This window comes from Sus scrofa, chromosome 7, assembly GCF_000003025.6.
Source record: "Sus scrofa isolate TJ Tabasco breed Duroc chromosome 7, Sscrofa11.1, whole genome shotgun sequence".
Classification (NCBI taxonomy): domain Eukaryota; kingdom Metazoa; phylum Chordata; class Mammalia; order Artiodactyla; family Suidae; genus Sus; species Sus scrofa.
Genome location: NC_010449.5, coordinates 31,928,736 through 31,953,956, shown reverse-complemented (window position 1 = coordinate 31,953,956; position 25,221 = coordinate 31,928,736). Strand labels below are relative to the sequence as shown.

The following is a 25,221-nucleotide window of genomic DNA, read 5'->3' as shown; positions in this document are numbered from 1 at the left end:
GACTTTATCATGGTCTGATACAAAAAAACTGGCACAACCAGAACCCCTGTTGAATCATAATCTTTCAGTAACTAGTAGGTTGGGAGCTTTTTTCCTACTAATCAAAATTAGGACCTGTTGGGGAAAAAACAAGTAACAGAGAGTTCACATTCAGGATTCAGTTTCCATGCACACTACAAAAATCTGTCACTGGGCTTAGAGAATCTGAGACCTTATAGAAATGTAAGGTGCTGGAGTTCCCTTGTGGTACAATGGGTTGAGTATCTAGCATTGTCACTGCAGCAACTGGGTCACTGCTATGGCTTGAGCTCAATCCCTGGCCTGGAAACTTCTGCATTCGGCAGGCACTGCCATAGTTTTAAAAACTAGTTTTAAGTTTTTCAACTTAAATAAAATGAAAACGTAAGGTGCTGGTGGTTCTGTTAGAAAAGCCTCTCCAGGAGTTCCCACTGTGGCACAATAGGAACAGCAGCGCCTCTGGGATGCAGGTTTGACCCCAGGCCCAGCACAGTGTGTTAAGGATCCAGTGTTGCAGGTCACAATTGTGGCTGGGATCTGGTCCCTGGCCCAGGAATTTCATATGCCTCAGGGTGGCCAAGAGAAGAAAAAAAAGAAGAAAAGCCCCTCCAAGAACACATCATGGATCTGGGGAGACAACTCCAAATACAAGAGAAGAGGGCATAACCAAGTGGTTAAGAGGAGAAACTCTGGAGCCAGAGGACCTGGGTTCAGAACCTGGCTCCTCTACATGTTCGCCCTGTGACCCTGAGCACGTTACTTAACCTGAGGCCTGTGCTGCCCATGTGCTGCTGTGAGGAGTTAATGGATTAAGCATTCAGTACAGCATCTATCAGGCAGTCGATAAGCAGCAGTTATATAGTAAATGCTATTATACAAAGGACAACAAATAGTAATGTCTCACTTTAAATATTATAAACTACTACTGTTATACTATTGTTTGATAAGCTCTGAGAAGAATGAGCGCAATAAGAAAGGATGCAACACCAAAACTAGATCCATATATTCCTGTTTAATAGAAAAAAAGCACAAGTGACTTGATCATGGCCTGCATTTCAGCCCTCTCTCCAAGTTATCTAGGCCTAGGCAGACAGCTTAATCTCTAATTATAATAATTATTATTACTATTTTGCTTTTTAGGGCTGCACCTGCAGCACATGGAGATTCCCAGGCTAGGGGTCGAACTGGAACTATAGCCACCAGCCTACGCCACAGCCACACCAACACCAGATCCGAGCCCTGTCTGTAACCTACACCACAGCTCATGGCAACACCAGATCCTTAACCCACTGAGCAAAGCCAGGGATTGAACCCGCAACCTCGTGGCTCCTAGTCAGGTTCATTTCCACTGTACCACGACGGGAATTCCAATAATTATTTTGTTTACTGGCTTACCATTCATCTCTCCCTTCTATAAGCTCCATGAGAACAGACACATTATCAGCGTTTAGAAGAGTGCCTGGCTCATGGTAGGCGTTCAATTAGTACCTGAATGAGTGACCCACAGAAGAGGATGCAGCTCTAACCTGCTCAGAAAGTCATCAGAAAAGATAAACTCAGAGACAGGAGGGAAAGGGGATGGGATTAGTGACCAGAAATCCTTTCAAGGTTCTTTCTTCTTTGAGTATGATTCTGGTCTAATTAATAAGAACTTCCTCGGAAGTTCCTATTGTGGGTCAGCAGGAACCAACCTGACTAGTATCCATGAGGGCAAAGGTTCAATCCCTGGCCTTGCTCAGTAGGCTAAGGATCCAGCATTGCCCTGAGCTGTGGTGTAAGTCATAATGTGGCTCAGATCTGGCATGGCTGTGGCTGTGGTATAGGCTAGCGGCTACAGCACCAATTCAACCCCTAGTCTGGAAACCTCCATGTGCCGTGGATGAGACCTAAAAAATCACCACCACCACCACCAACAAACTTCCTTTATGTATTCACTACCACAGTGTGGAAAAAGAAAAAAAATCCTGCAAAAGTCCTGAATCTCCTCTTTTTTTTTTGTCTTTTGTCTTTGTTGCTGTTGTTGTTGTTGTTATTGTTGCTATTTCTTGGGCCGCTCCCGCGGCATATGGAGGTTCCCAGGCTAGGGGTTGAATCGGAGCTGTAGCCACCGGCCTACGCCAGAGCCACAGCAACGCGGGATCCGAGCCGCGTCTGCAACCTACACCACAGCTCACGGCAATGCCGGATCGTTAACCCACTGAGCAAGGGCAGGGATCGAACCCGCAACCTCATGGTTCCTAGTCAGATTCGTTAACCACTGCGCCACGACGGGAACTCCCTGAATCTCCTCTTTTAAACCCTGAAATTCTACTGAGAGCTACTGAGTTAAGAGGAAATTCCTTTCAAGGGCATCAATGTTCCTAAACTAAGCAGGGACCTGGAGAAATCATGGCCTTGGAATGTTCTACAAAAAGGCCAACAGCCTGGATGCGCAGGCTGACCAGAGCCTGGCCAGGCTTGCTTCTTGCAGGTCACAGCTGGGAAGAGCACCCTACGTGGAAGGAAGAACCCAAGACATCATCTACCTTTTAGTCAAGGGCTAGGAGGGGAGACTCTAATAACCCCTCTCCTATCACACCCCAATGAACTGCGTTTCCAGGCATCCTATCCTTTTTTTTCCTCGGTTTTTGGCCACCTCAGGGCATATGGAGTTCCCAGGCCAGGGATCAGATCCGAGCTACACTTGCAACCTATGCCACAGCAATGCTGGATCCTTAACCTACTGTGCCAGGTGAACCTGCATCCCAGAGCTCCAGAGACAGCAGTGATCCTGCTGGGCCACAGAGGGAATTCTAGGCACCCTATCTTTGAAGGGAATGAGAAAATCCAACCCAGGACCAGGCCAGAAGCATCCTCTAAGATTCTGAAATCTCTGCCTCCCATCCACTCCCCCTATATCTCTAGAGCTGCAGCATGGTGGGAAAAAGCTAGGACATTTCTCAGGCTTGGTGGGGAAGAAAATCTCAAGGGAGCCACTGGAAGCTGAGCCCTGCTAAAGTGGGGGAGCAGTCCAGGCCTAAGCAGCAGCTGGAGCCTCCAGGATCCCAGCACCGGATGGAGTCAGTACCCAACAAAATACACGCAGCCTGCCGTGGAAGCACTTCAACACAGACACAGTCTTTGGTGCTGCCCTGCAACCACTCCTCCCCAGCTCTGAACGCAGGATCCATTCAGCAGCCATGTGGAGGACCATGAGGTCAGCCTTCAGGATAAGTCATTTTTCTTCTATGGCATCAAGAGTCTCCCATTTCCAAGAGTCCCATGCTTCCTGGTGTCTTGCAGAGCACACAACACAGAGCAGAGATTCAATAAACTTTTCCTTTTTTCTTTTGACCACACCTGTGCATGCGGAAGTTCCCAGGCCAGAGACTGAACCCATGCCACAGATATAACCAGAGCAACAGCAGTGACAATGCCAAGTCCTTAACCCACTAAGCCAGAGAGAACTTCTCAATAAACTCTTAGACTTGGAAGAAACTTAGTTTTCTAGACTCCCTTCAGAAATCCTCCCTTCGAATGGGAAAAGGGAATTCCTGTCATGGTACAGCGGAAACGAATCCAACTAGGAACCATGAGGTTGCAGGTTCGATCCCTGGCCTTGCTCAGTGGGTTAAGGATCCGGCATTGCTGTGAACTGCGGTGTAGGTTGCAGATGTGGCTAGGATCTGGTGTTGCTGTGGCTGTGGTGTAGGCCGGCAACTACAGCTCCGATTTGACCCCCAGCCTGGGAACCTCCATATGCCATGGGTGCGGCCCTCAAAAGACAAAAAAAAAAAAGAATGGGAAAAGGAACCCAATCCTCCCCAGCTCAAGGACGGTAGAACAGTTGGGACCTCTATCTCACCAAAAGGCTGTCACCAAATTTCCTGTCGGCTCATTTCTTATTCCCACACCACACCTCTAAAGAGGCCATCGTGCTAAGACAATACTGTAAATCAACCATACCACAATAAAATGTTTCTTAAAAAATTTTTAAAGTAATATAAAATGAAAAGGCCATTGTTATGATACCCCCAAAAGCAACAATGGGTGAAACAATGGGTGTCTGTAGCTGGGTTATCTAAATGGACCAGGAGGGGGTGGGGTGGGAGGTGGGGAGGTGAAGACTGGCTCAAATGTTAACTTCTTTGGGCAATAAAGACTCAGCTGTCCCCATCCTCTGAAGCCAAATTCAGCTCTACAAACCTTGTAAACCCTCAGTACCCTCTCCTTTCCCTAGTCACATCAGGCCTGGCAGTCATGGGCTTTGCCTAGGGTTATTCCTGGGAGCTTTCAGTCACAGACAAGAGGCCTCAGGAAACAGCAGGGGTGGGGGAAGGAAAAAACTGAGATAAGCAGGAGGTTCAATCTGCAACTGAAAGGAAAATAAATGGAGAAGTGGCAGAGCTGCCAACAAAGCTTTGGGATAAGTGTTCTTACCTGCAAGCTTCAAATGCCAGTCCACCACTGAGACCCAAACTACATTCTGAGTCAGACCCGCTTTCGGTGTGTTTTCCAAAGCCGTTGGTCACGCCTGCCAAGGACAAATAAAGTGAGCCTGAGCACAGAAACTCCCCTTCCCGACACAGGTTGCAGCATAAGGCAGCTGCCTTGGGAAGCTCAGAAGGGGTAGAGAGGATGGCTGGTCCTTCCTCTTAGGAAACAGGTCTTGGGGGGTGGAGAGAACCTGATAAAGGTTTGGGGGGTAATGTTGGGTAGGGCAGCAGGCAGACATGGCATTTTCTTTCCCATCCTTCTGGGTTGATGTGAAACGGCACCCAGCTCATTCCAGTTACTGGCATTTGACTACAAAGGGAAATACCAAGACTTCCTCACTCCGCAGAGTCCCTGGATGTGCTTCTAATTCCCCTCAATTATCAAGGAGTCTCCTCTGCCTCCTGGGGAGCCCACCCACCTTGCCTCCTCAGATAAACACTCACACACCCTATCCATCACACAGCTGGCAACAGCTAGCTTCATTCTTCTGGGATGGTGTCAGGGGAGCTGGGGCAGGATAAGGACTGTGCCAACCACACCCTAAGAGATCTAGCAGAGCTAGTCAGAGTTAACAACGGGGGAACTTTTCAGCAGATGTACAGCAGACCAGACCTTCCTGGGATTGGGAGTCAGATTCCCTGGGTTCTTGACTGGGCCTTAAACATGGGTTCCTAACAGCTGCACTATGTCCTAAGGATACCCCCTTTGATATTACTAAGATGATAACCTCATTATTGACTATGCCTGTCCCTGCCCACTCATCTTGTCACCTTCCTTAATTCCATTAATAATAATCTCATCACCTTCCTTAATAAAAAAGATATGGGCTAAAGCCTAGGCACCTTTGTTCTACAGAACAAGAGTGCCTCCTGGTTCCCCACTTTCTAAAAATAAAAAATAAACAACAAACACGGGTTCCTTTTTCTCTTTAAGTCTTGGCTTTTTCTTTCAAGAAGTGCAGGTAATAGAGTTCCCGTCGTGGCGCAGTGGTTAACGAATCCGACTGGGAACCATGAGGTTGTGGGTTTGGTCCCTGTCCTTGCTCAGTGGGTTAATGATCTGGCATTGCCATGAGCTGTGGTGTAGGTCGCAGATGAGGCGTGGATCCCGCATTGCTGTGGCTCTGGCGTAGGCTCGCAGCTACAGCTCCGACTGGACCCCTAGCCTGGGAACCTCCATATGCCACGGGAGCGGCCCAAGAAATGGCAAAAAAAAAAAAAAAAAAAAGAAGTGCAGGTAATACTTTCTTACTTATGGAAGATACTGTAAAGTATGAATAGGGAAGGTCTGTTTACAGCAGGGAGACTTTCAGAGCAAATGACTGTCTGGTCATTCCTGGAACTTGACCCTCACCTGTGAAGGCTTCAACTCTCCCCTCTCTCTAATTCCAACCACAATCCAGAGTCCTAAACATCTGAGAGCTGAGCCAAGAGCTCTAAGTCATATACTCTTTGGCCAGAAAACTAGGAGGCACATCACACCTGTAAAAGCAAACATCTGAGCCAATATATCTGGACTCTCACGTGACACTGCCTCTAACATTACAACCTCGGACCTCAATTTAAACCAACAAGGCCAGCTGTGCCTCAGGTGCCTCATCTGGAAAGGATCAACACCAGTTTTTATGAGACTCTACTAAAGTTGTGCAAAAATATTCCTGGGCACCAGGTACCTGGAATGGCGGAAAAGAAACTGATTGAGCAGTAACCCCAAGCAGTGGGCCCTTTCATGATGAATGAGCCTAACGTCGAGATCTGTTTCCCAACAGCAGGATTCTTCTTTTTTTTTTGGCATTTCTTGGGCCGCTCCCGCGTCATATGGAGGTTCCCAGGCTAGGGGTCCAATCGGAGCTGCAGCCACCAGCCTATGCCAGAGCCACAGCAACGCAGGATCTGAGCCGCGTCTGCAACCTACACCACAGCTCACGGCAACGCCAGATCGTTAACCCACTGAGCAAGGGCAGGGACCGAACCTGCAACCTCATGGTTCCTAGTCGGATTCGTCAACCACTGCGCCACGACGGGAACTCCAGGATTCTTCATTTTTAATGCACAGTATTCGCAGTGCCATTTCACTGCACCTGATATAGCAGAGAGGATGGCAAGAATAACTGCTACCATCTACTGCTATATACCAAATGCTTTATATAGGCAATTTCCAATCCTCAGGACCCATAATTAGAAAGGTATCACTTGCCCCATATTAAGGCTGAGAACAGGCTCCAGAAGTTAACTGATGTGCCCCAACATACACAGCTACTAAGAAGATGGGATTTGAACTCAAGTTTGCCTAACTTCATGCCTCAACCTCTTGACTTTATGACCAACCTACTAGCCACATTGTGTATTTTCTGTGAAGAATGATGGTGTCTAATCTCGGAGTTGAGAGCCTTACTCCCACAACCATGAGAAACAGAAATCTGTCAATAACCTGTATGAGCTTAGAAGAGGACCACAAGGCCCAGATGAGAAGACAGCCCAGACAACACCTTCATTGCAGATACCTGGCCCCCTGACCACAGAAACTGTGGATAATAAATGGGTGTTATTTTAGGCCTATAGACTAGCAGTAATTTGCTTTCCAACATAGAAAACTAATGTAACAATTTGTTCTAGCAAATTTGTTGACTCTTAGAGTTCACAATTTTCAGTAAAGAGCAGTGTCTTGGGAGATCCTGTCATGGCTCAGCAGAAACAAATTTGAATAGTATCCATGAGGATGCAGGTTTGATCCCTGGCCTCATTCAGTGGGTTAAGGATCCGGCGTTGCTGTGAGCTGTGGTGTGGGTCACAGAAGCAGCTCTGATCTGGCGTTGCTGTGGCTCTGCTGTAGGCCAGTGGCTATAGCTCTGATGCGACCCCTAGAGCCTGGGAACCTCCACATGCCCCAGGTGCAGCCCTAAAAAGACAAAAAAAAAAAAAGAAAAAAGAAAAAAGAAAAAAGGAGTGGCCTCTTCAGTCGGGAGATCCCAGCCCTGCATCTTTTTGGTGCATATTAAACGAGGCCCAACCTGTAGAATGTTCCCCTCCTGTCAGATTTTCTACCATTAAGTTTCCCAAACGTTTACATCTTAGTCACAGGGATCAAAAAGTGACATATTTACTCATTTTACCTATCAGAAGCCAACAGGGGAACTTGGGCCAGACAGAAAGGGAAGGCAATGCTGGAAAACAAGGCATTAGAGAGAAAAGCATGTGCTAGCCACACAGCACAAAGCCACCACATAACAGGACATGAGGAGCAAAACCCAAGAGCAGGCCCTTCCTTGCCAAGCAAGCTGGTCTTCATATCCCACCAGGACTAAACTACCCTAGTGATGGAGGCCCTGTATATCCAGGCCCATCTCGCCCACAGCACTGGCTCCTGATGCTCCCAGAAGCCCCTCTCCAAACTGTCCCTCCTGTGTCCACACACTCGTGCCCAAGCCCATTGCTCCTTTATATTTTGTCCTTATCCCCTGGGTCAGCTCAGCACTGACTCCTCATGAAGCCTTCCCAATCCCACCCAAGGCCTTACTCCCTGAACACCTCTAGCAGTGCTGTCACCTCACACCTACTGTCCAGCACTGTGACATCTCTGCACCTTGGGAGACCATGTAGTCTCCCCACTGGACTGTGAACTCTTTCAGAGCTGGAGCTGAGTCTGACTTGTTACCCCCACCCTCCTACCCTCCCAGTGATGAGCTGGACATGCAGTAAGGACTCTTCAGTGACAAGTTATCTACTTCTGGGCCTCCTTGGTTCACTCTGCTGTGGCCACACTGGTTCCCTCCCTGTTCCTCAGACAGGCAGAGCACATTTCCACCTCCAGGACCTGTACACTTGCTAGTCTATCATTTTTGTTGTTGTTGTTTCATAACCTTTACTTTTATATTTTTTGGCTTTTTGCCATTTCTTGGGCCACTCTCCTGGCATATGGAGGTTCCCAGACTAGGAGTCTAATCAGAGCTGTAGCTGCCAGCCTATACCACAGCCATAGCAATTCGGGATCCGAGCCATGTCTGCAACCTACACCACAGCTCATGGCAATGCCGGATCCTTAACCCACTGAGCTAGGCCAGGGATTGAACCCGAAACCTCAGATTCGTTAACCACTGAGCCACGACAGGAACTCTTAGTCTATCTTTTTGGAATGTTCTTTCCTCAGATACCCAAAGAGCTCCCACCTTCAGGTCCTTCTTTACTCAAATGTCACCAATGCAGAAGGCCTCCCATGGCCACACTCTAATATATCACTTCTGCATCCCTAACCCCCCTTCCCTGCTCAATTTTTCTCCATAGCCTCTCATATAGGATGTAATTCACTTATTTGCTTTTGATCTCTCTCCCGATAAGCAAGGAGATCTGCCTGTTTTATTTACTGATTTCCCCCTATATTTTGGTGATTACAGAGTCTCTGATATAAATATCTGATGAACAAGTGAGCTAAAATGAAGGTAGGAATCATTGTATCCTAAATAGCTTTATATCTCCCTCAGGGCCAAAGACAGCCCCAGACAAAATGTGGCCCTCTCAAAACATTTGCTCAAGGCCACTACTTTCCACTTCCCCAGGTCACTACTCGTGTGCCAGACCCAACTGTGGGCTCTGGAGCCCTCGATGATACTACTGGTATCCACAGGGGCCATAAGGGAAGCAGCCAACTGGGGCCAAGTGCTGGCTGGCAAGGCAAAGCAGAAAAGCAGATAAGAAGTGGCGAGAGAAGTCCCAGGCAAGGTCACCTGTCTCTTCCTCCTGCTGGGGGGACCTCTCCCCTTCGCTCTCACTACAGCTCCTGCTCCTGGGCCGCTTCCGGGAATGCCGTTCATCCTCAATGCTGGCAGGGGAGTCCGGAGAGCCCACTGCACCGTGGTCCTCGCCGTTCTCCAGGGCCCCATCTGGGCTCCTCTGAAGCTTAACCCCATTCTTGGCCTTCCTGAAGAGGACTGATGTGCGGCGACCCACGCCACTGAGTGGGGCACCAGCAGGGGACGTGTCGGGGGCCATGAGGGATACCCTATTGATGCCATTGTCACTTAGCAGGCGTTGCAAGGGCATGCTCCCTAGCTGCAGAGGTGATTTTTCCAAAAGCTCATCTTCTTCCACTTTTCTGGGCTTTAGGAATCGGCTTGAAGGTTTGCTATCACTGATAGGTTTCAGAGTGGGGGGATCCGGAGGGGATTCTTGCTCAGACAAGGAAGGTGCAGGCCCTGTGGGCTCCAGAGTTGGCGGGGGAGGCAGTTTAGAATCATCTGTTAGAGAAAAAGAGAACCTGCTTGAACATTTTAGAAAAAGTCTGTTGCTATAAGCCAGATAATGACACTGACAACTAAGAAACAAAAGCGTAGCCTATCAGAAGGCTCGACACATCCTAGGTCTCAGGTCTGAGGTGAGGAAAATGCAGGACTTAGGATAAAGTTGTGTCTACACTAGGAGTTATAAACTCTGGCTATGTATCAGAATCACCTAAGAAGTTCCTTAAAAATTCCAATGCTGAGGTCCTATACCAGACAAATTGAAACAAAATTGCTAAAGATGGGATTTTTTTTTTTTTAAGTTTATCAGCCAAGTCTGATGAAGTCAGATTACAACCCACTGCCCTACACCCAAGAAAGCCCAAAGCCTCCTACTTAATCAATAATTAGATAAGCCTCAGCCTCAGGATTAGAAATCTACAACTGTCTTTAGACTCAAGTGTTTTCCCATCTGTCAATGTATTTTGTTTCATGTCACCAAGTGAGGTAGGAGGAGCAGAAAGAATAAGCTCACTGATATGGAAAAACGAGAGCAAGGAAATTAAATCAGTGGTTTCCAAACTTGTCTGTTCGCCTACCACCTTGAAAATGTTAAAAACTGAGACTTCCAAGACAGAGCTCAGATTTCCCTAATCTGAATCTCTGCAAAATGAAGACTAAAAATATTTTGAAAACTCTAGATGTTGTTGCAGCCGATCCACTGGGCATGACTCTGCACTGCCTTGGCGCAGGAGCGGGGATGGATACAAGTGGCACGCTGACAGTCATATGGGGAGCTGGCAAGAGTCTCGATGAACATGAAGCCCTCTAGTACTAAAAGTGACCTCTTAGCCATGTACCAACCTAAAATAAAATGGGTCATTCTCTGTAATTCGGCCCCTTTTCCTCTGAAGATTAACTCTGACCTTCTAGACTGTGTGGATGAGAGCTATAGGCTCAGATCCAAGGGCTGGCATAAGCGAGACAATTCTGTCCCCAACAAAGTGGACAGGATGAAAAGCAACCCAGGTAAGGCCCTTGGGTCTCTGAGAATCACATCCCCCAGCTGTCTTTGCAGTTTGGGCCCTATAGCTGCTTGGGATGGGCCTATAGATGTGGCCATCTAGGGTCAAAGCCACGAGCCCAGACCATCTTTAGGGTCTGTCTTTCTTTTCTATCCTTCCATACCACAAACCTAACCTGCTCTAAAAGCCTCTCTACATGATGGGATAAGGTGAGCTCATAGTTAACTGGTATGTACAATATGGCCATATCAGGTACAAAATGCTGAAATACTTCTTTTTAGTAAACAGCTGCTGGGACCCAGCCCAAATCTGCTCACAATCCGGCAACTAAATATCCACATAGTGGCCCTCAGGAGCTCCCTCTAATGCAACAGTCAACATCTACTCTGACTGTTTAATTTGGGTCTCTCCAGATTGTTAAATATCTTGAATATCATCCCTAGGTACGCATAGAAGTGTGGCCACTCTGAAGGGCTTTACTCGCCCACGACGGTCAGACGTAGAGTTGGAGAAGGATGCCCTCAGTATGAGACTTCAGATACCTCCCCCTTACCTTGGCCTCGGCCCCCTCCCTCCCCATGACTGTCTCTCACCTCTGTCCCCATCATCTTCTGGCTCCTCCTGCGGGGCCTGCTCCAGCACAGCCATATCCCCCTGAGGCCCTGCTGGAAGCTCCCCGTTGGACACAGTCTTGTTCAGTGATGGTGGCTGCGGTGGTGGTGGCGGCGGTGGCTGTGCCAGCTTCTGTCGAAGGGCATTGATCTCCCGGCGCAGCAGGCGGACACGGCGGGTCCGGGCCCCACTGGACCGCATGGCACTCACCAGGTCCAGTTTCTCCAGCAGCTCCTTCAGCTGCACCTCCGGGGACAAGTGGGCCCGGTTCTCTGGGACGAGGATGTTGTCCACTGCCAGGGAGAAGGGAAGACAGAAGGGGCTGAAGGACCTGCCCAGCCAGGACAAGGGGAAGGAAGGAGTTGATTTCTTTGGATGCAAAATATGCTCCTGGGATGCTGGGCCAGGAGCTTCCAGCATCATCACTGTGGAGCCTTGCCCCTGACAACACCACTGCCCAGAGGGCAGCCACAGAGACAAGGTCAGAATCTGGGAAACATCTGCAGAAGCAATTCACAGTCACAATTACAGGCTCTGTAAAGCAGGCATGAGGCAGTCTGGCAATCCTATGGCCCAAGTGACTGACTGGCTGCTGCCACCGAGAAGTAGAGGGCAGGGGCAGGGGTGGGTGGGGGATGGGGGGGTCTCAGAGGCAATTCTATTTTTCTGGTCCTCTACCTACATTCTTCTGAATGGGCCAGACATATACCAGCCTTGAACTCGTGCTGCCCACACAGAGAGAGCCCAGGAGAGAAAGGCCCCTGGTGAAGCTTTTCAAACAGCTAGCACCTAACACCCCTCTCCTACCATTCAGTAAGTGCTCAGTGATTAAACTTTCACCCTCAGAACTCTCCCAACCACAAGCACACATACCCCATACCCCAGCCTGTGCCTACCCCAGCTTTGCTTCTGGAGTCTACCTTACATCCCCCAGACCCACCCAGGTCCCTGGCTCTTCAGGCTGTGGCTCCTCTCATCCCCACCCATCCATGCTTCTCACCGTCTTCCCAGGAGAAGCGGTAAAAGTCCTCCAGTTTGGGTGACTCGGGCAGGTGGGTGCCCCTCTCGGGGTCATAGCCGATGTTCTCTGCCTGCCGCCGGGCGTGCCGCAGGATGGCCCCTCCCAGGTCCCGCAGGCGGACAGCTGCTCGGTGGAAAATTGTGTCTTTAGCATTATACTTCATGCAGTTGGTAACTATAAGGTTAAAGTCCTCCTCAAACTCCTCCAAGGTGCGGTACAGGTGGGACTCCAGCTTCCGCCTCATGGTAGAAAAATCCATTGGCTTGGATATGAATTCCAGGTAATCTGGAACCTAAACATATAAAACCTGTACAATTACAACAACCATTTACTAGCCAAACAGGCGCACCCTTCACCGGCACTCTTGCCTCCCCGTTTTCTGGTTTGGCCACACGGGTCTCACTCACAGGCCCAGGGCCCTGGCCCATCCTGGCCTGCTGAATCCTCACCATGGGCAGGTCTACTAGCCTTGCCAGACACCCCCATATTTTGTGCACCCTGTGACCCACCCCTTCCTGGCCTACTCACACGCCACTTCCATCTCAGGTGGGGCTCACTGCTCAGGAAGTAAGAGGGGAACTTGCCTCACTCAGGTTGACAGGTTCAGCAAAGATGTGTGCGGGATCCTTCTCTTGCAGCAAGTCCAGTGTTGTCCTCAGCAGAACATTGAATGGCATCAGCTCTAGCTCCATGGCAGCCTGCTGGAGCTTGACCTATGGGGGACGTGGGGAGAAATTAGGACACCCTCCAAAGAAGCACCAAATCTTTTCTTGGTAACTTGACTTTCACCAATCATGAACAATAAATTTACACAGGATATTAAGCTGATCAGTATATTTGAGGAACTATCACTGAACCCTCAGCCTAGAAATTATAGCAACAGCTACCACTTGTGAACATTTCCTATATATCCAGCACCAATTATAGTAATAATTGCTAATACTCTTAGAGTCCTTACTAAGCGCCAAGTAATGTTATTACAAAGAGAAAACTGAGACAAATAGGGAGTAACCAAGTGACACACAGCTAATAAGGGACAGAGCTGGGATTCACAGCGTGTGCTTTTGACCACTACACCACACAGTCTTTCTACTTACATTACCTTAATTAGGCATCACAATAACCCTGAAGGATTACTCCCATTTTACAAACATGGAATCTGAGGCCTGAAAAAGACCATGAGGGGGAGTTACTAACCTAAGGTCACCTGGCCAGGAAAGAACAGAGAAAAGATTTAAACCCAGGTCGGACTTAATTCAAGGGGCACACTGATGATATAAAATATGCCTTGGGCCAGAATTCCCACGTAGTATTCTGAGAGACTGATCCCATTGACCACTGACCACTCTCTAAGGTCAGCCTAGGGTGACCAGAGCCTCTGGGCTTAGCTCCTTAGGCAGCAAGTAGCCTGACATATTTGCAGCACTATGATGTACAAATGTTATTTTCTATGTGTGCCCTAATGTGAAAAGGTTGGGAATCCATGGATTAGACTATGAGGACCCCTGCCTCTTGGCTACATCAAAACAGGCCTGCCCATATCCTTTCCCTTATATATTTCTCTGAATGCGAAGAAAAGCTTGGACATAGGACCAGGCCTGGGATGACCCAGTTTGACTCCATGGACGGGGTCATGAGATGTCCTCCATGCCACTCATGCTAAGTATGGCTGCCCAGGCTCAGAGGTGGAAACTCAGGCTATAAGTCCATGAGAGAAGGGCTTGTGCTGGAGCCAAACAATGAAGTGGAGTTTGGAAAAAGAGAAAGAGGAACATCTCTAACCCAGGCCTCTGAAGCAAGTGAGTAACAGCTGATATTCCTGGACCAGGGAGAACAGTTTTGGCTCATCATTCATTCAGTTAATAGTTTTTGCTCTGTCATGTGCAAAGGGCCACAGGAGACACTTCCGGGATGCCAAGAGTATCAATAATGATGATGATGATAGCAGCTGCCACATCTATGTACCAGGTACTAGTCATCTAATCCTCACCACCTTATGAGGTAGGTTCTACTATTACTCCCATTTTATAATCAAAGAAACTGAGGCATAAGGAGACTAAGCAACTTATTAAGTGTCACACAAGGAGTAACTGGCAAAGCCAGAATTTAAACCCAAGCAGCCTGGTGCCACAGCTCATATTCCTAATTCCTATGCTACACTATCTACCTCAGCATTCCCTATGCTCAGAGGCTTAGAATCTCCTCGAACAGAGGTTAGAAAATTTAAATGACTCAAAACTATTAAGTATTTTTTGGTTTTGTTTTTTGGCTACCAAAAACATGTGGAAATTCCGAAACCAGGGATCGAAACTGTGCCACAACAGCAACCCAAGCCCTCAGCAATGACAACACCAGATCCTTAACCCGAGCCACCAGGGAACTCCAAGACTGTAAGTGTTTAACGCCAAGTGAGAACCCTCAGAAGCTCCCTGGTCAGAGGTGATACTCACCTTAATGGTCTGGGAAGCTTTTTAAAATAGTTAAGGCCAGGTTGCCCCTGAGAATTCCTGAGTCAGAAGCTCCAGGGACGGGCCCAAGCCTACGATATTAAGCTTATGCTTGAGACCACGAGAAAGTAAACCCCCAAAGTCTGAAGCCATCAGCAGCACCACACCCAAAGCAGAGTAGACAAGAGCCCACAGTGCTGGTCAGGAAGGTGAGAAAGCTGACAGCAGATACAAGGCTCCTGGGTCTCCTGAAGCTGCAATGACAGGGGAGAAAAAGATCCTGAGCAAGACCCCTGGGGGCACCTCCTCACCTGCTCCCGTTTGAGCTTCTCTCGTTTCCGAATCAGCTCAATTAGCAGCCGTGCCCGCTCCAGGTCATGCCGGAGCTTCTGCCAGTATTTCAGCTCTTCCTTCACCGCACTTGTCTTCTCGTCCTGCTCTCGCTGCAGGAAGGATGGGAAAGGAAAGAGGAGCTGGGGGCCTCCTTCCTACCTAAAGTCCTCTCCCTGCCCAAGCCTCATGGGGCCTCACTTCCTGGACCCATGCTCCCCAAGAGCCCTTCCTCCCCCTCTACATCCATGCCTTCCTCTTGTGTGTCCTCAGCCTTACAACAATGTTCCTTCACTGCTGGTGTGAGAGCTGGGACTGATCCCCCTACCTCCAGGGACACCAAAGAGCAGCTGTGCATCCTCAGGGCAAGAAAGAATTTCAGGAGGAAACTAACAGACACCTCAGGATGGAAAAAATTTCGCCCTAGAGTTTCGGCCTGGCTAGAACACAAAGCGAAGTTTTTAATACAAACTTGTACTGACTGACTTGAACATACTTTAAACACCACCACCAGCAGCACAAACATGACTCCTGCCCTAGAAGAGGTTACAGTGTAGCTGAGGGAAGAAAGAGGCCCCGAGTTTGATATAAAGGGCACAGCAGCATAAAGACAACAAAAACTGATCAGATAAACTAAATATAAGATGCTGAGAGGACATAAAATCGAGCAGATCTCAGTGGCTGGGGTTGTGTCAGGGATTCCTGGGGCAAGCAATCTTACTAGGGTTTCACATGTAGTAATCGACATGGTGAACAAAGCAGTAAGAAAGGCCTCTTTTGGAACCGGAGGGACCACAGAGCAGAGTATGGAGGCAGAATTAGTGATTCTTTGCTTGCTAAGAAAAATGGGCTGGCCAGAGCAGAGACTGGAAAACCACAAAAGCCAAGGAACACCCAGGATCCAGCTAGCAAGAAACCTCCAGTGCCAGGCAAAGAAGCCTGGATATGGCCTTCCTGGAGAGGGGAATGTGTTCTAGAAAAGGAAATGAAATGACAGGATAAAAGACAGTTAAAATAGCACCAGGTGTAGAGCAAAGAAAGAATTAGAAGCTGGAGGCTAACCCAGGAAGCTGCGGCTGAAATCAAGGGGACATAGGTGAGCAAGGTAGCTGGGAAATGGAGATAAAGAGCCAGATACTGATATATCCCCCTAAAACAGGTTGGAGGATGATGAACTGTAGCTCATTATGGAATGAAGAATCAAAAGTAACCCCAAGGTGGGCAATGCCTGAGGTCAGAAGGAAGAATGTTCCATAACAATTATAGAGAATACGTTTATGGACAGGAAGAACAATAACGAATTCAGTTTCTAATATTTGAGTTACAGAAAACAATGTCTACATGGACATCTATAGTTCCTCTGCCCCAGAGGGACTGAGGGCAGAAAAGAGAGGGGACAGGACAAGAAACCTAGAGCTACTGCTACACAGTTATTGACAACTATGAGTAGACAAGCTCTTCAAGCCAACAGGCCAGCAGCAGAGCCCCTGGAAGTGTTACCATTAAGGAGTAAGAATTAGGATCAGCACATGCTACAGTCAGTGCGGTAGAGGTGGCGAGAAATGGTGTCACGGAGAAACTCTAAGACAAAGTGATTGTGGTATCAAATGCAGTCCAACGGTCTATAAGATGGGAATCGGAGGAAAGACTTGCTAGGCTGGGAGAGGGTTGCTGATGCTCCAGGAGAGGCTATAGGGGAGCAAGCAGACCATTTCAAGGAGAGCAAATACACACTCCCCCTTCAGGATTTCACCTACAAAAGCAAAAGTGAAATTAGACACAACAGAGGGCACCAGAGTCATGGAAAGGTTTGCCTCATCTCTGGGGCATTGGTGAGGGAATATTTAAAGGCAGAAATAATGGAACAAGTGAAGAGGGAGAGAGAACTAAATATGCTTTTAAAAAAAAGGGCTTTCAGGAGGCCTCCACCATCTGGGCAAACACTAAACGTGCAGCAGCTCCAGTTTCTAATGGCTAAAAAATGTCACAATTGGGCAGGCTGCGCACTACAACTTAGGTGGTTAATTTGTGGGGTTTTGTTTTGTTTTTGTCTGTTGTCTTTTTAGGGCCGCACCCTCGGCATATGGAGGTTCCCAGGCTAGGAGTCAAATTGGAGCTATAGCTACTGGCCTATGCCACAGCCACAGCAATGCTGGATCCTCAACCTACCAAGCGAGGCAAGGGATCAAACCCAAAACCTCATGGTTCCTAGTCAGATTCGTTTCCACTGTGCCACAATGGGAACTCCCAATTTCTGAAACACTTTTTTGGCAGATAGTGGTAGAGTGTCTTGAGCAAACTGTGCCTCTTCCTAATTCATGCAATGTGGTCCTCTCTTATTTAGCCCACTTCTTCCTTTCTGCCCTATCTAAAGGGTTGCCCACATAAATGGAAAGTTGAGCTTGCTTTCCACTCCCCTGGAATTTGCTTTAAGCCAAGCCTATCTCACCCAGAAGGATGGTGGATCCTGCTCAGATGAACTACCTAGAGGGGTGATGGCTACAGGCAAAGGCCCCACAGAGAGCTCAGGGGGGGGCACCCCAACCATCTCTCCTTTTTTTTTTTCCTAGCGGCCGCACCCATGGCATATGGAAGTTCCAGGCCAGGGACTGAATCCGAGCCACATCCTCAACCTACACCACAGCTGTTGCAATGCCAGATCCTTGATTCCACTGTGCCAGGCAGGGGGTCAAACCCACATCTCCGCAGTGACCAAAGCTGCTACAGTTGGATTCTTAACCCACCACACCATGGCAGGAACTCCCATCTCTCCTTCTATACTCTCCGTCTCCCTTCACCACCCTCGAATTACCACTTCACCTACCTGCTCAGCATTCCTTTGGGACTGCAGGTGGGAGTGCAGGCGCCGGATGAGGGGGACACCGTTCCGTGCCTGCCGCTTCAACAGCCAGTAGTTGTGAAGCCGCTGCATGAACTGGTTTTTCCTCTGAAAGGAGAGACCACTACAGATCTTGTTCAACCTTGAGTAGAGGCACAGGGAGTAAAAGACAAGGTCAGTGAGCAGTCCAGATTACAGCCTCCTATCCAGACCCTGGTTCATTTCTGAACCTTAGAGAGGAGAACAGAATAAAGTGGCCAAATGCTTCGCCTCTAAGGCTTGAAAAGGACAGCAAGTCAAGCAGCTCAGATTCAGCAAGAGATACTTCACTTGATTTTCCACCTCCTGCCTTGCAGTCTTGATCCTCTGAAAGAATCCTCTCCCAGGAACTCTGATCCTGCAGTCATGGACTCCTGAGTAACAGGCCTGTGCTCCAACAACCCCACTCTTGATAAAGGCAGCAAAAGAGAACAGGAACTTGAGTAAACTGTGGCCAATGTGGTCACTATTTCCTGCTCCCTGTGCCTAAGCATCCACCAGACCAGGGAGGAGACCACAGCCAAGATGGAAAGAAAATTAGTAGGAACACAGCAGGCTACTGCTTTCTGAGCCCTTGGAGTTGTCTGACCTCTGGCTTTTCATTAAAAATCTCAGTAGTCTTGGGAGTCCCGTCGTGGCTCAGTGGTTAATGAATCCGACTAGGAACCATGAAGTTGCGGGTTCGATCCCTGGCCTTGCTCAGTGGGTTAAGGATCCGGCGTTGCCGTGAACTGTGGTGTAGGTTGCAGACGAGACTCCGATCCCAAGTTGCTGTGGCTCTGGCGAAGGCCAGTGGCTGGCTACAGCTCCGATTCGACCCCTAGCCTGGGAACCTCCATATGCCGCGGGAGCTGCCCAAGAAATCGCAGAAAAACGCAGAACAAACAAACAAAAATCTCAGTAGTCTAAAAATGCCTAATTTGAACCAAACTTAAAAAAATGGATCTAAAGGTGTAAGAGGATGGAGAATCTGAAAATTTAGCTGGGTAAACAAAGATAAATAGTGTATGATATCACTTATATGTGGAATCTAAAAAACACAACAAACTACTGAATATAAAAGAAGCATACTCCCAGATATAGAAAGCAAACTAGTGGTTACCAGTGGGGGTGGGAAGGCAATGCAGGCATGAGGGAGTGGGAGAAACAAACTACTGGGTGTTAAGATAGGCTCAAAGATGATGTTCAACACCAGAAATATAACCAATATTTTGTAATAACTGGATATGGAAAGCAACCTTTAAAATCTGTGTAAAGGGAATTCCCACTGTGGCACAGTGGAAACGAATCCGACTAGTATCCATGAGGATGTGCATACGATCCCTGGCTTTGCTCAGTGGGTCGGGGATCTGGCGTTGCTGTGAGCTGTGGTGTAAGTCACAGATGTGGCTCAGATCTGGCATTGCTGTGGCTGTAACAGAGGCCGACAGTTTTGGCTCTCATTCAGCCCCTAGCCTGGGAATCTCCATATGTCTCAGGTGCAGCCCTAAAAAGCAAAAATAAATAAATCAATTAAAAAACAAAATAAAATAAAGTCTGTATAATGGAGTTCCCATTGTGGCTCAGCAGGTTAAGAACTAGACTAGTATCCATGAGGGTGCAGGTTCAATCCTTGGCCTTGCCCAGTGGGTTAAGGATCCAGCATTGCCATGAGCTGTGGTGTAGGTCACAGACGCAGCTCCAATTTGACCCGAGCCCAGGAATTTCCAAGTGCCACAGTACGGCCCTAAAGAAATTAAAAATATAATAATAATAAAATAAAACCTGCATAAAAATAAACATTAAAAAAATTTAGGGAGTTCCCATCGTGGCGCAGTGGAAATGAATCCGACCAGGAACCATGAGGTTGCGGGTTCGATCCCTGGCCTCACTCAGTGGGTTAACGATCTAGCATTGCATGAGCTGTGGTGTAGGTCACAGATGCGGCTCAGATCTGGCGTTGCTGTTGCTTTGGCTGTGGCCGGCAGCTGTGGCTCTGATTAGATCCCTAGCCTGGGTACCTCCACATGCCACGGGTGCGACCCTAAAAAAGACAAAAGACAAAAAAAATTTAAAATATTAATTAAATATTAAAAATTTAAAAAATTTAGCTGGAGTCCCATAATGGCTCAAGGAGTTTGGAACCTAACTAGGATCCATGAGGACTCGGGTTTAATCCCCAGCTTTGCTTGGTGGGTTAAAGGATCCAGCATTGCCGTGAACTGCAGTGTAGGTCGCAGATGAGGCTCAGATCCAGCGTTGCCATGACTGTGGTGTAGCCTGGCAGCTACAACTCTGATTTGACCCCTAGCCTGGAAACTTGCATATGCTACAGGTGAGGCCCTAAAAAGACAAAAGGCAAAAACAAACAAAAAAACTTAGCTGGCTCAACTACTCCAAAGGAGAAGTCTTAAGTTCAGAGTTTGGGAAGTGGGGAATGGGAAGGGGTGAGAATGGAATTAATGAGACCCCACAATCTCCACCCTAATGCCCAAACTGCAAAGTGGATCACATCATCCCCATGTTAAAAAAGATGGAAAAGGCAGCTTAGGAACAGAGGCTAAATGCACTGTCAAAGGCATTAATACAGTTAAGATGGTGAAGCCGGGAAGGATTTGAACCCATGATCTCTCTGCTACACCATGCTGTGTTCCCAAATTGGTTAAGCAAGGCCTCAGTGCTCCTGTGGTGTTTCTTCTGCTACTCTTCCTCTCACTCCACTGAAAGGAAGATAACTGTGGCTAAACAACAAAGTAGAACCTAAGAAGGATGTGCATGTTGGGCTGGACATTGCTCACCCAAGGCCTTGTGCCTTTCCATGGTCAGACATTCCTGCCCCAAAGCCAAGCGTACAAAATCAAGGCCTAGGCCTTTCCCCACAGGACAGATCCCCCACCAACACCCATGCCAAGCACACCTGCCCAGATGCAGGCAGCCCCCTCCCCCACTACTCTTGGCCACCGAAGGCCCCAAGAGCATTTGTGCAGGTGGGGAAAAGAATAGTAACACAATAGCAGTAGCAGCAGCAGCCACCATTTATTGAGCGCTTACTATTTGCCAGGCACTATGCTGAGTGCTTTACTTATATCATCTCATCTATTTTTCCTGACATCCCTATGAGGTAGATTCATTTACAAATAAATAAATTAAGGCTAAAAGACGTTAAGTAACTTGCCAAATATCACACAGGTAATTAGTGACAGAAGTCATTGAAAAAAGATTCAGTGCAGGTCTCTCTGGTTCTTAGCCAGCACACTGTGCTCGCCCCTGCAAGAGACCACCTCTAAGAGCAGACCTAACAACCAGAAAGTCTGGTCCAGGCCATAACCACCTTGCAGATGCGGACTAAGCATGGACCCACTCCCCTAAGGGAAGAGGGGAGCCTTGAACAGCTCTGTGGCCAGAAGACCCATTTCCCATTGACTGAGTTGGAGCCTCTCCCTCTGGATCTCCTCCGCTCTTGTGTCTTAGTTCGACTGCCTGTTTCCTTCACACACCTCACTCCCCACTCCAGTACTCCTTTCTCCCCATCCCTCACATCAAGAGAGACAGACAGCAGGAATAGAAGCGAGAGGCATCATGAACCCCAGCCTGTGGTCCAGGGTCTGTTGCTTTCCCCCTGGTGCCTTCCAGCACTGAGAAAAGGACTTGGCATATAGTAAGTACTCAATAAACATCTCGGTGAATGAATTAAGGAGTGAAGAACTTTACCTCCTGTGGTCGCAGTTTCTTCATCTGGGGGTGTGGGAGAAGGTGCAAGGACTATGTTAGATGAATAATCTCCAAGATTCCTTCCTGCTCTATCACAATATACTTTTTCCTTTGGGTGTGCCCACAGCATACAGAGGTTCCCAGTTCAGGAATTGAACCCTGCACCAGAGCAGTGACCCAAGCCACAGCAGTGACAATGCCAGATCCTTAACCAGCTGCGCCACAAGGGAACATGACACTGTACACTTTTTAATGAACATCTCCAATCAGATGAGCCTCTACTGGAAAACCTTTCCTGTTTCTTGCTTCTCTGCCAAGCTCCCATCCCTCCAACAGCTCCAACTATTTTTCTGATTGTTTACAACAGGCACAGTGGGAATTCCTGTAGTGGCACAGTGGAAATGAATCCCACTAGCAACCATGGGGTTGCAGGTTCGATTCCTGACCTCGCTCAGTGGGTTAAGGATCGGGCGTTGCCGTGAACTGCGATGAAGGTCACAGACGCGGCTCGGATCCTGCGTTGCTGTGGCTGTGGTGTAGGCCAACAGCCGTAGCTCCGACTGGACCCCTAGCCTGGGAACCTCCATATGCCGCAAGTGTAGCCCTAAAAAACAAAAATAATAATAATAATAATAATGATAATAAAATAAAACAGGTACAATGGTTTCTGTACAGCAAACTCAGTGGAGGCCAAGGTGGCTTAGTTACACAGCTGAATTAAATGATCTTTTCTCTAAATCTAAATGTTTCTCAGAAGGAGAAATAGCATATCTTTTCTACCCGACCACCCCCTTACATACAGTCTCCATAATTCCCAGGACAGCAGAGGCCCACACTGAGCCCTCAAGAAACGGTGGTTCTCAATTGGAAGTACTTCTATCCCCATGAGGGTTACTGGAAACATATGCGGAGAGGTCTGAGGTTGTCACAAAGACCAGGCAATGAGGAAGGGGACACAAATAGCACTTACAGACAAAGACCACAGATGCTAAACATCGAGAAATGCATGGGACAATCCCAACAATGAATTACCATCCTGTCCAAAATGCCACTTGTGCCCTGTTGAAGAAATACTGCCTTAGACATCCTGCCACCTGGGTTTCTAAGCAACTTAGTGGCTGTCTCGCCTTGAACCAAAGGAGACACTCTGCTCTGAAGGGCACAATCAAAACTACCAACCATGCCAGGTGAGCCCAGGGTCCAAAGGAGAAGTCTAAATCTGAGAGCACAGAAGAGAACAGATATCCACCAACCTTGGGGAAGGAGGTCTGGCTCAGGGCCAACACCAGCCCAAGAAGAAACCATGAGTTCTTGGGGAGCCCTCCTGGGCAGGCTCACCTGTAAGAGGGTATCTGTGGGACAGTGACCATGGGGACAGTAGAAGGTGTGTCTCGGCCCACTTCCTCTGGCTCCTTCTTGATCCTTTGCTTTGAAGTCATCTTGTTCTTCTTGGACACACCCTTGAGGGAGCCGCCTACCCCACCTTGGCCTTCATCTTCCTCTTCCTCTTCCACCTCTTCCTTCTCTTCCTCCTCCCCACAGCCCTCCTTCAGTCCTTCCTCCTCCCCACCCTCACTGAGGCTTCCAGGGGAGTCACCCTTCCTCCTAGCAGTGGCAGCACCTGGCGGCGAGTGGGCCTCACAGTAGGCGGTCTTGCGCACTGTGAAGATGGTGCCATTGAGGCTGGTCTCACGCATAGGCTCAATCTTCATGAAGAGCCCAGCCCGCTGTGCACATGTCACATGGAAGGCCGTGTAGCAGTTCACTTTATGGCACTGGATGGCTGCGCCCAGCCCCTTCTGCTTGCAGATATAGCAGGTTAGTTTCCAGCGGGCAGGGGGGATGTTGTCAATGCCCTCAATGGGCTCCAGGAACACGGTGTTAGCAAAGCAGACTTCAGGGATCCAGATGGCACACACAACGTGGGCCCAGTGCCCATCGCTGGTCTGTTTGAAGGCGCCACCCTTATTGGGACAGAGGACGCAATCCACAGGCCGGGAAGGAGACTGCAAGCAGCAGCGGCACAACCACTGACCCTCAGGGATGTAGGGGACACCATAGCACTCCTGGTGTACAGCCAGGTTGCAGATGTCACAGAAGAGAATGACGTTGCTGTTGTGGCATTCGTCATCCAGGCACACGCAGCAGAAAGCATCTTCGTCAATGAGCGACTGCTGGGCTCCATTGCTACGACTCTCCAAGTACGACTCCTTCTCAAGCCGGTCCACCAGCAGCTCAAAGGTGTCTGCTGACACCAAACCGTGCCCATCTACCCGCCGCTTCTCGTTCACCATGTCCAGCCAGGCCAGGTCCTCCTCATCCATGTCGTACTCAACCTCTGCATCCAGGTCTTCAGGCGGCTTCTCGATGTAGCGATAGTAAGCAGCAGGCAGGGGGGGAGCCTCTGGCTGACTGCCTGAGTCCACCACACGGAAGCTGGGTTGCGGGAGGTGAAAAGAAGTGCCAGATGCATACTTGGAGCAGGACTCCTTCTTCTTGCCCTTGGATGAGGGTTTTTTGGACTTACCAGGGAACTGAGGCTGCTCACTGTTTTCCTTGTTACTGTTGCATTCAGTGATATCCTGGGCGGTCAACTCATCCTCTGTGATGATCTTGAGTGGGTCATAGATGCTAATACGGTGCAGACGTCCATCGATGTCCACCTCGACAATCCGCTGGGCCTGGGCATATGTCAGGGTCTCCCGAGTGGGTGAGCACTTCAGACTATAGGGGGATGGGGAGCGCCGGCCCTCGGCATTCTGCCGCGATTTCCGGCGAAGCTTCCTCATGGCACCTGAGAACCAACGAGACAGGCCTAAGGAGAGAAGGCCAGGAGACCGTGAGCTGGATGAGCAGGCATACGTGCACTCATTCACCCTTCCATCTGATCAAGCGGCCACTGAGCAAACTCACTGTTCCCTCTGTCTGAACATCCTGCTCCTCAGGCACCCACATGGTTTGCTCCTTCACCTCCTTCAAGTCTTTCCATAAACACTGCTTCTCACGGAGACCTTCTCTGACCATTCTATCCAAAACTGCAAAATCCTTTCTCCCACCACCAACCTTTCATCCTGTTTTATTTTTCACTATAACACTCCTTTTTTTTTTTTTTACTGTGCTATATAATTTACCTATTTTTTGTGTATATTTGCTTCCTTCCACTAGAATGAAAGGTCTGTGAGGAAAGGGATTTTTGCCTGTCTTGTTCACTACTCTTATCTCCAGCACCTAGAATGGTGCCTGACTGCTAAGTAAGCACTCACTAAGTGTCAGTTGAATGAAAATCAAATATGCACGGTTCCTGCCCTCAAGCAGTTATGACTGAAGGGAAAGAAAGGTAAACAGTGTAACATGTGGGGAGAGGCCTAATGTTCTGATGATGTACATAAGGTTGCGACACAGTTAACTATGGAAATAGGGTGGGGTAGTTAAGGCTTCAGAAATAAAGAAGAATAGCATCCACTTGCAAGTTCTATACATAAACAGTGGCCCCATCAGGGATCAAAACTCCA

At 48.5% G+C, this 25,221-nt stretch overlaps 1 protein-coding gene across 1 annotated transcript in view; it reads right to left on the bottom strand.

The window, feature by feature from the left end:
- BRPF3 (bromodomain and PHD finger containing 3) overlaps positions 1-25,221 on the bottom strand; it is a 39,694-nt gene that overhangs the window by 12,050 nt on the left and 2,423 nt on the right. Inside the window, exons 2-9 of the mRNA XM_021098638.1 lie at positions 23,048-24,524; positions 17,966-18,122; positions 15,123-15,254; positions 12,949-13,077; positions 12,344-12,656; positions 11,325-11,636; positions 9,215-9,724; positions 4,438-4,531 (exon numbers count right to left, since the gene is read on the bottom strand). Of these exons, the coding sequence (XP_020954297.1) occupies positions 4,438-4,531; positions 9,215-9,724; positions 11,325-11,636; positions 12,344-12,656; positions 12,949-13,077; positions 15,123-15,254; positions 17,966-18,122; positions 23,048-24,498 (3,098 nt within the window). The 5' untranslated portion in view covers positions 24,499-24,524. The remainder of the gene's footprint in view (positions 1-4,437; positions 4,532-9,214; positions 9,725-11,324; positions 11,637-12,343; positions 12,657-12,948; positions 13,078-15,122; positions 15,255-17,965; positions 18,123-23,047; positions 24,525-25,221) is intronic.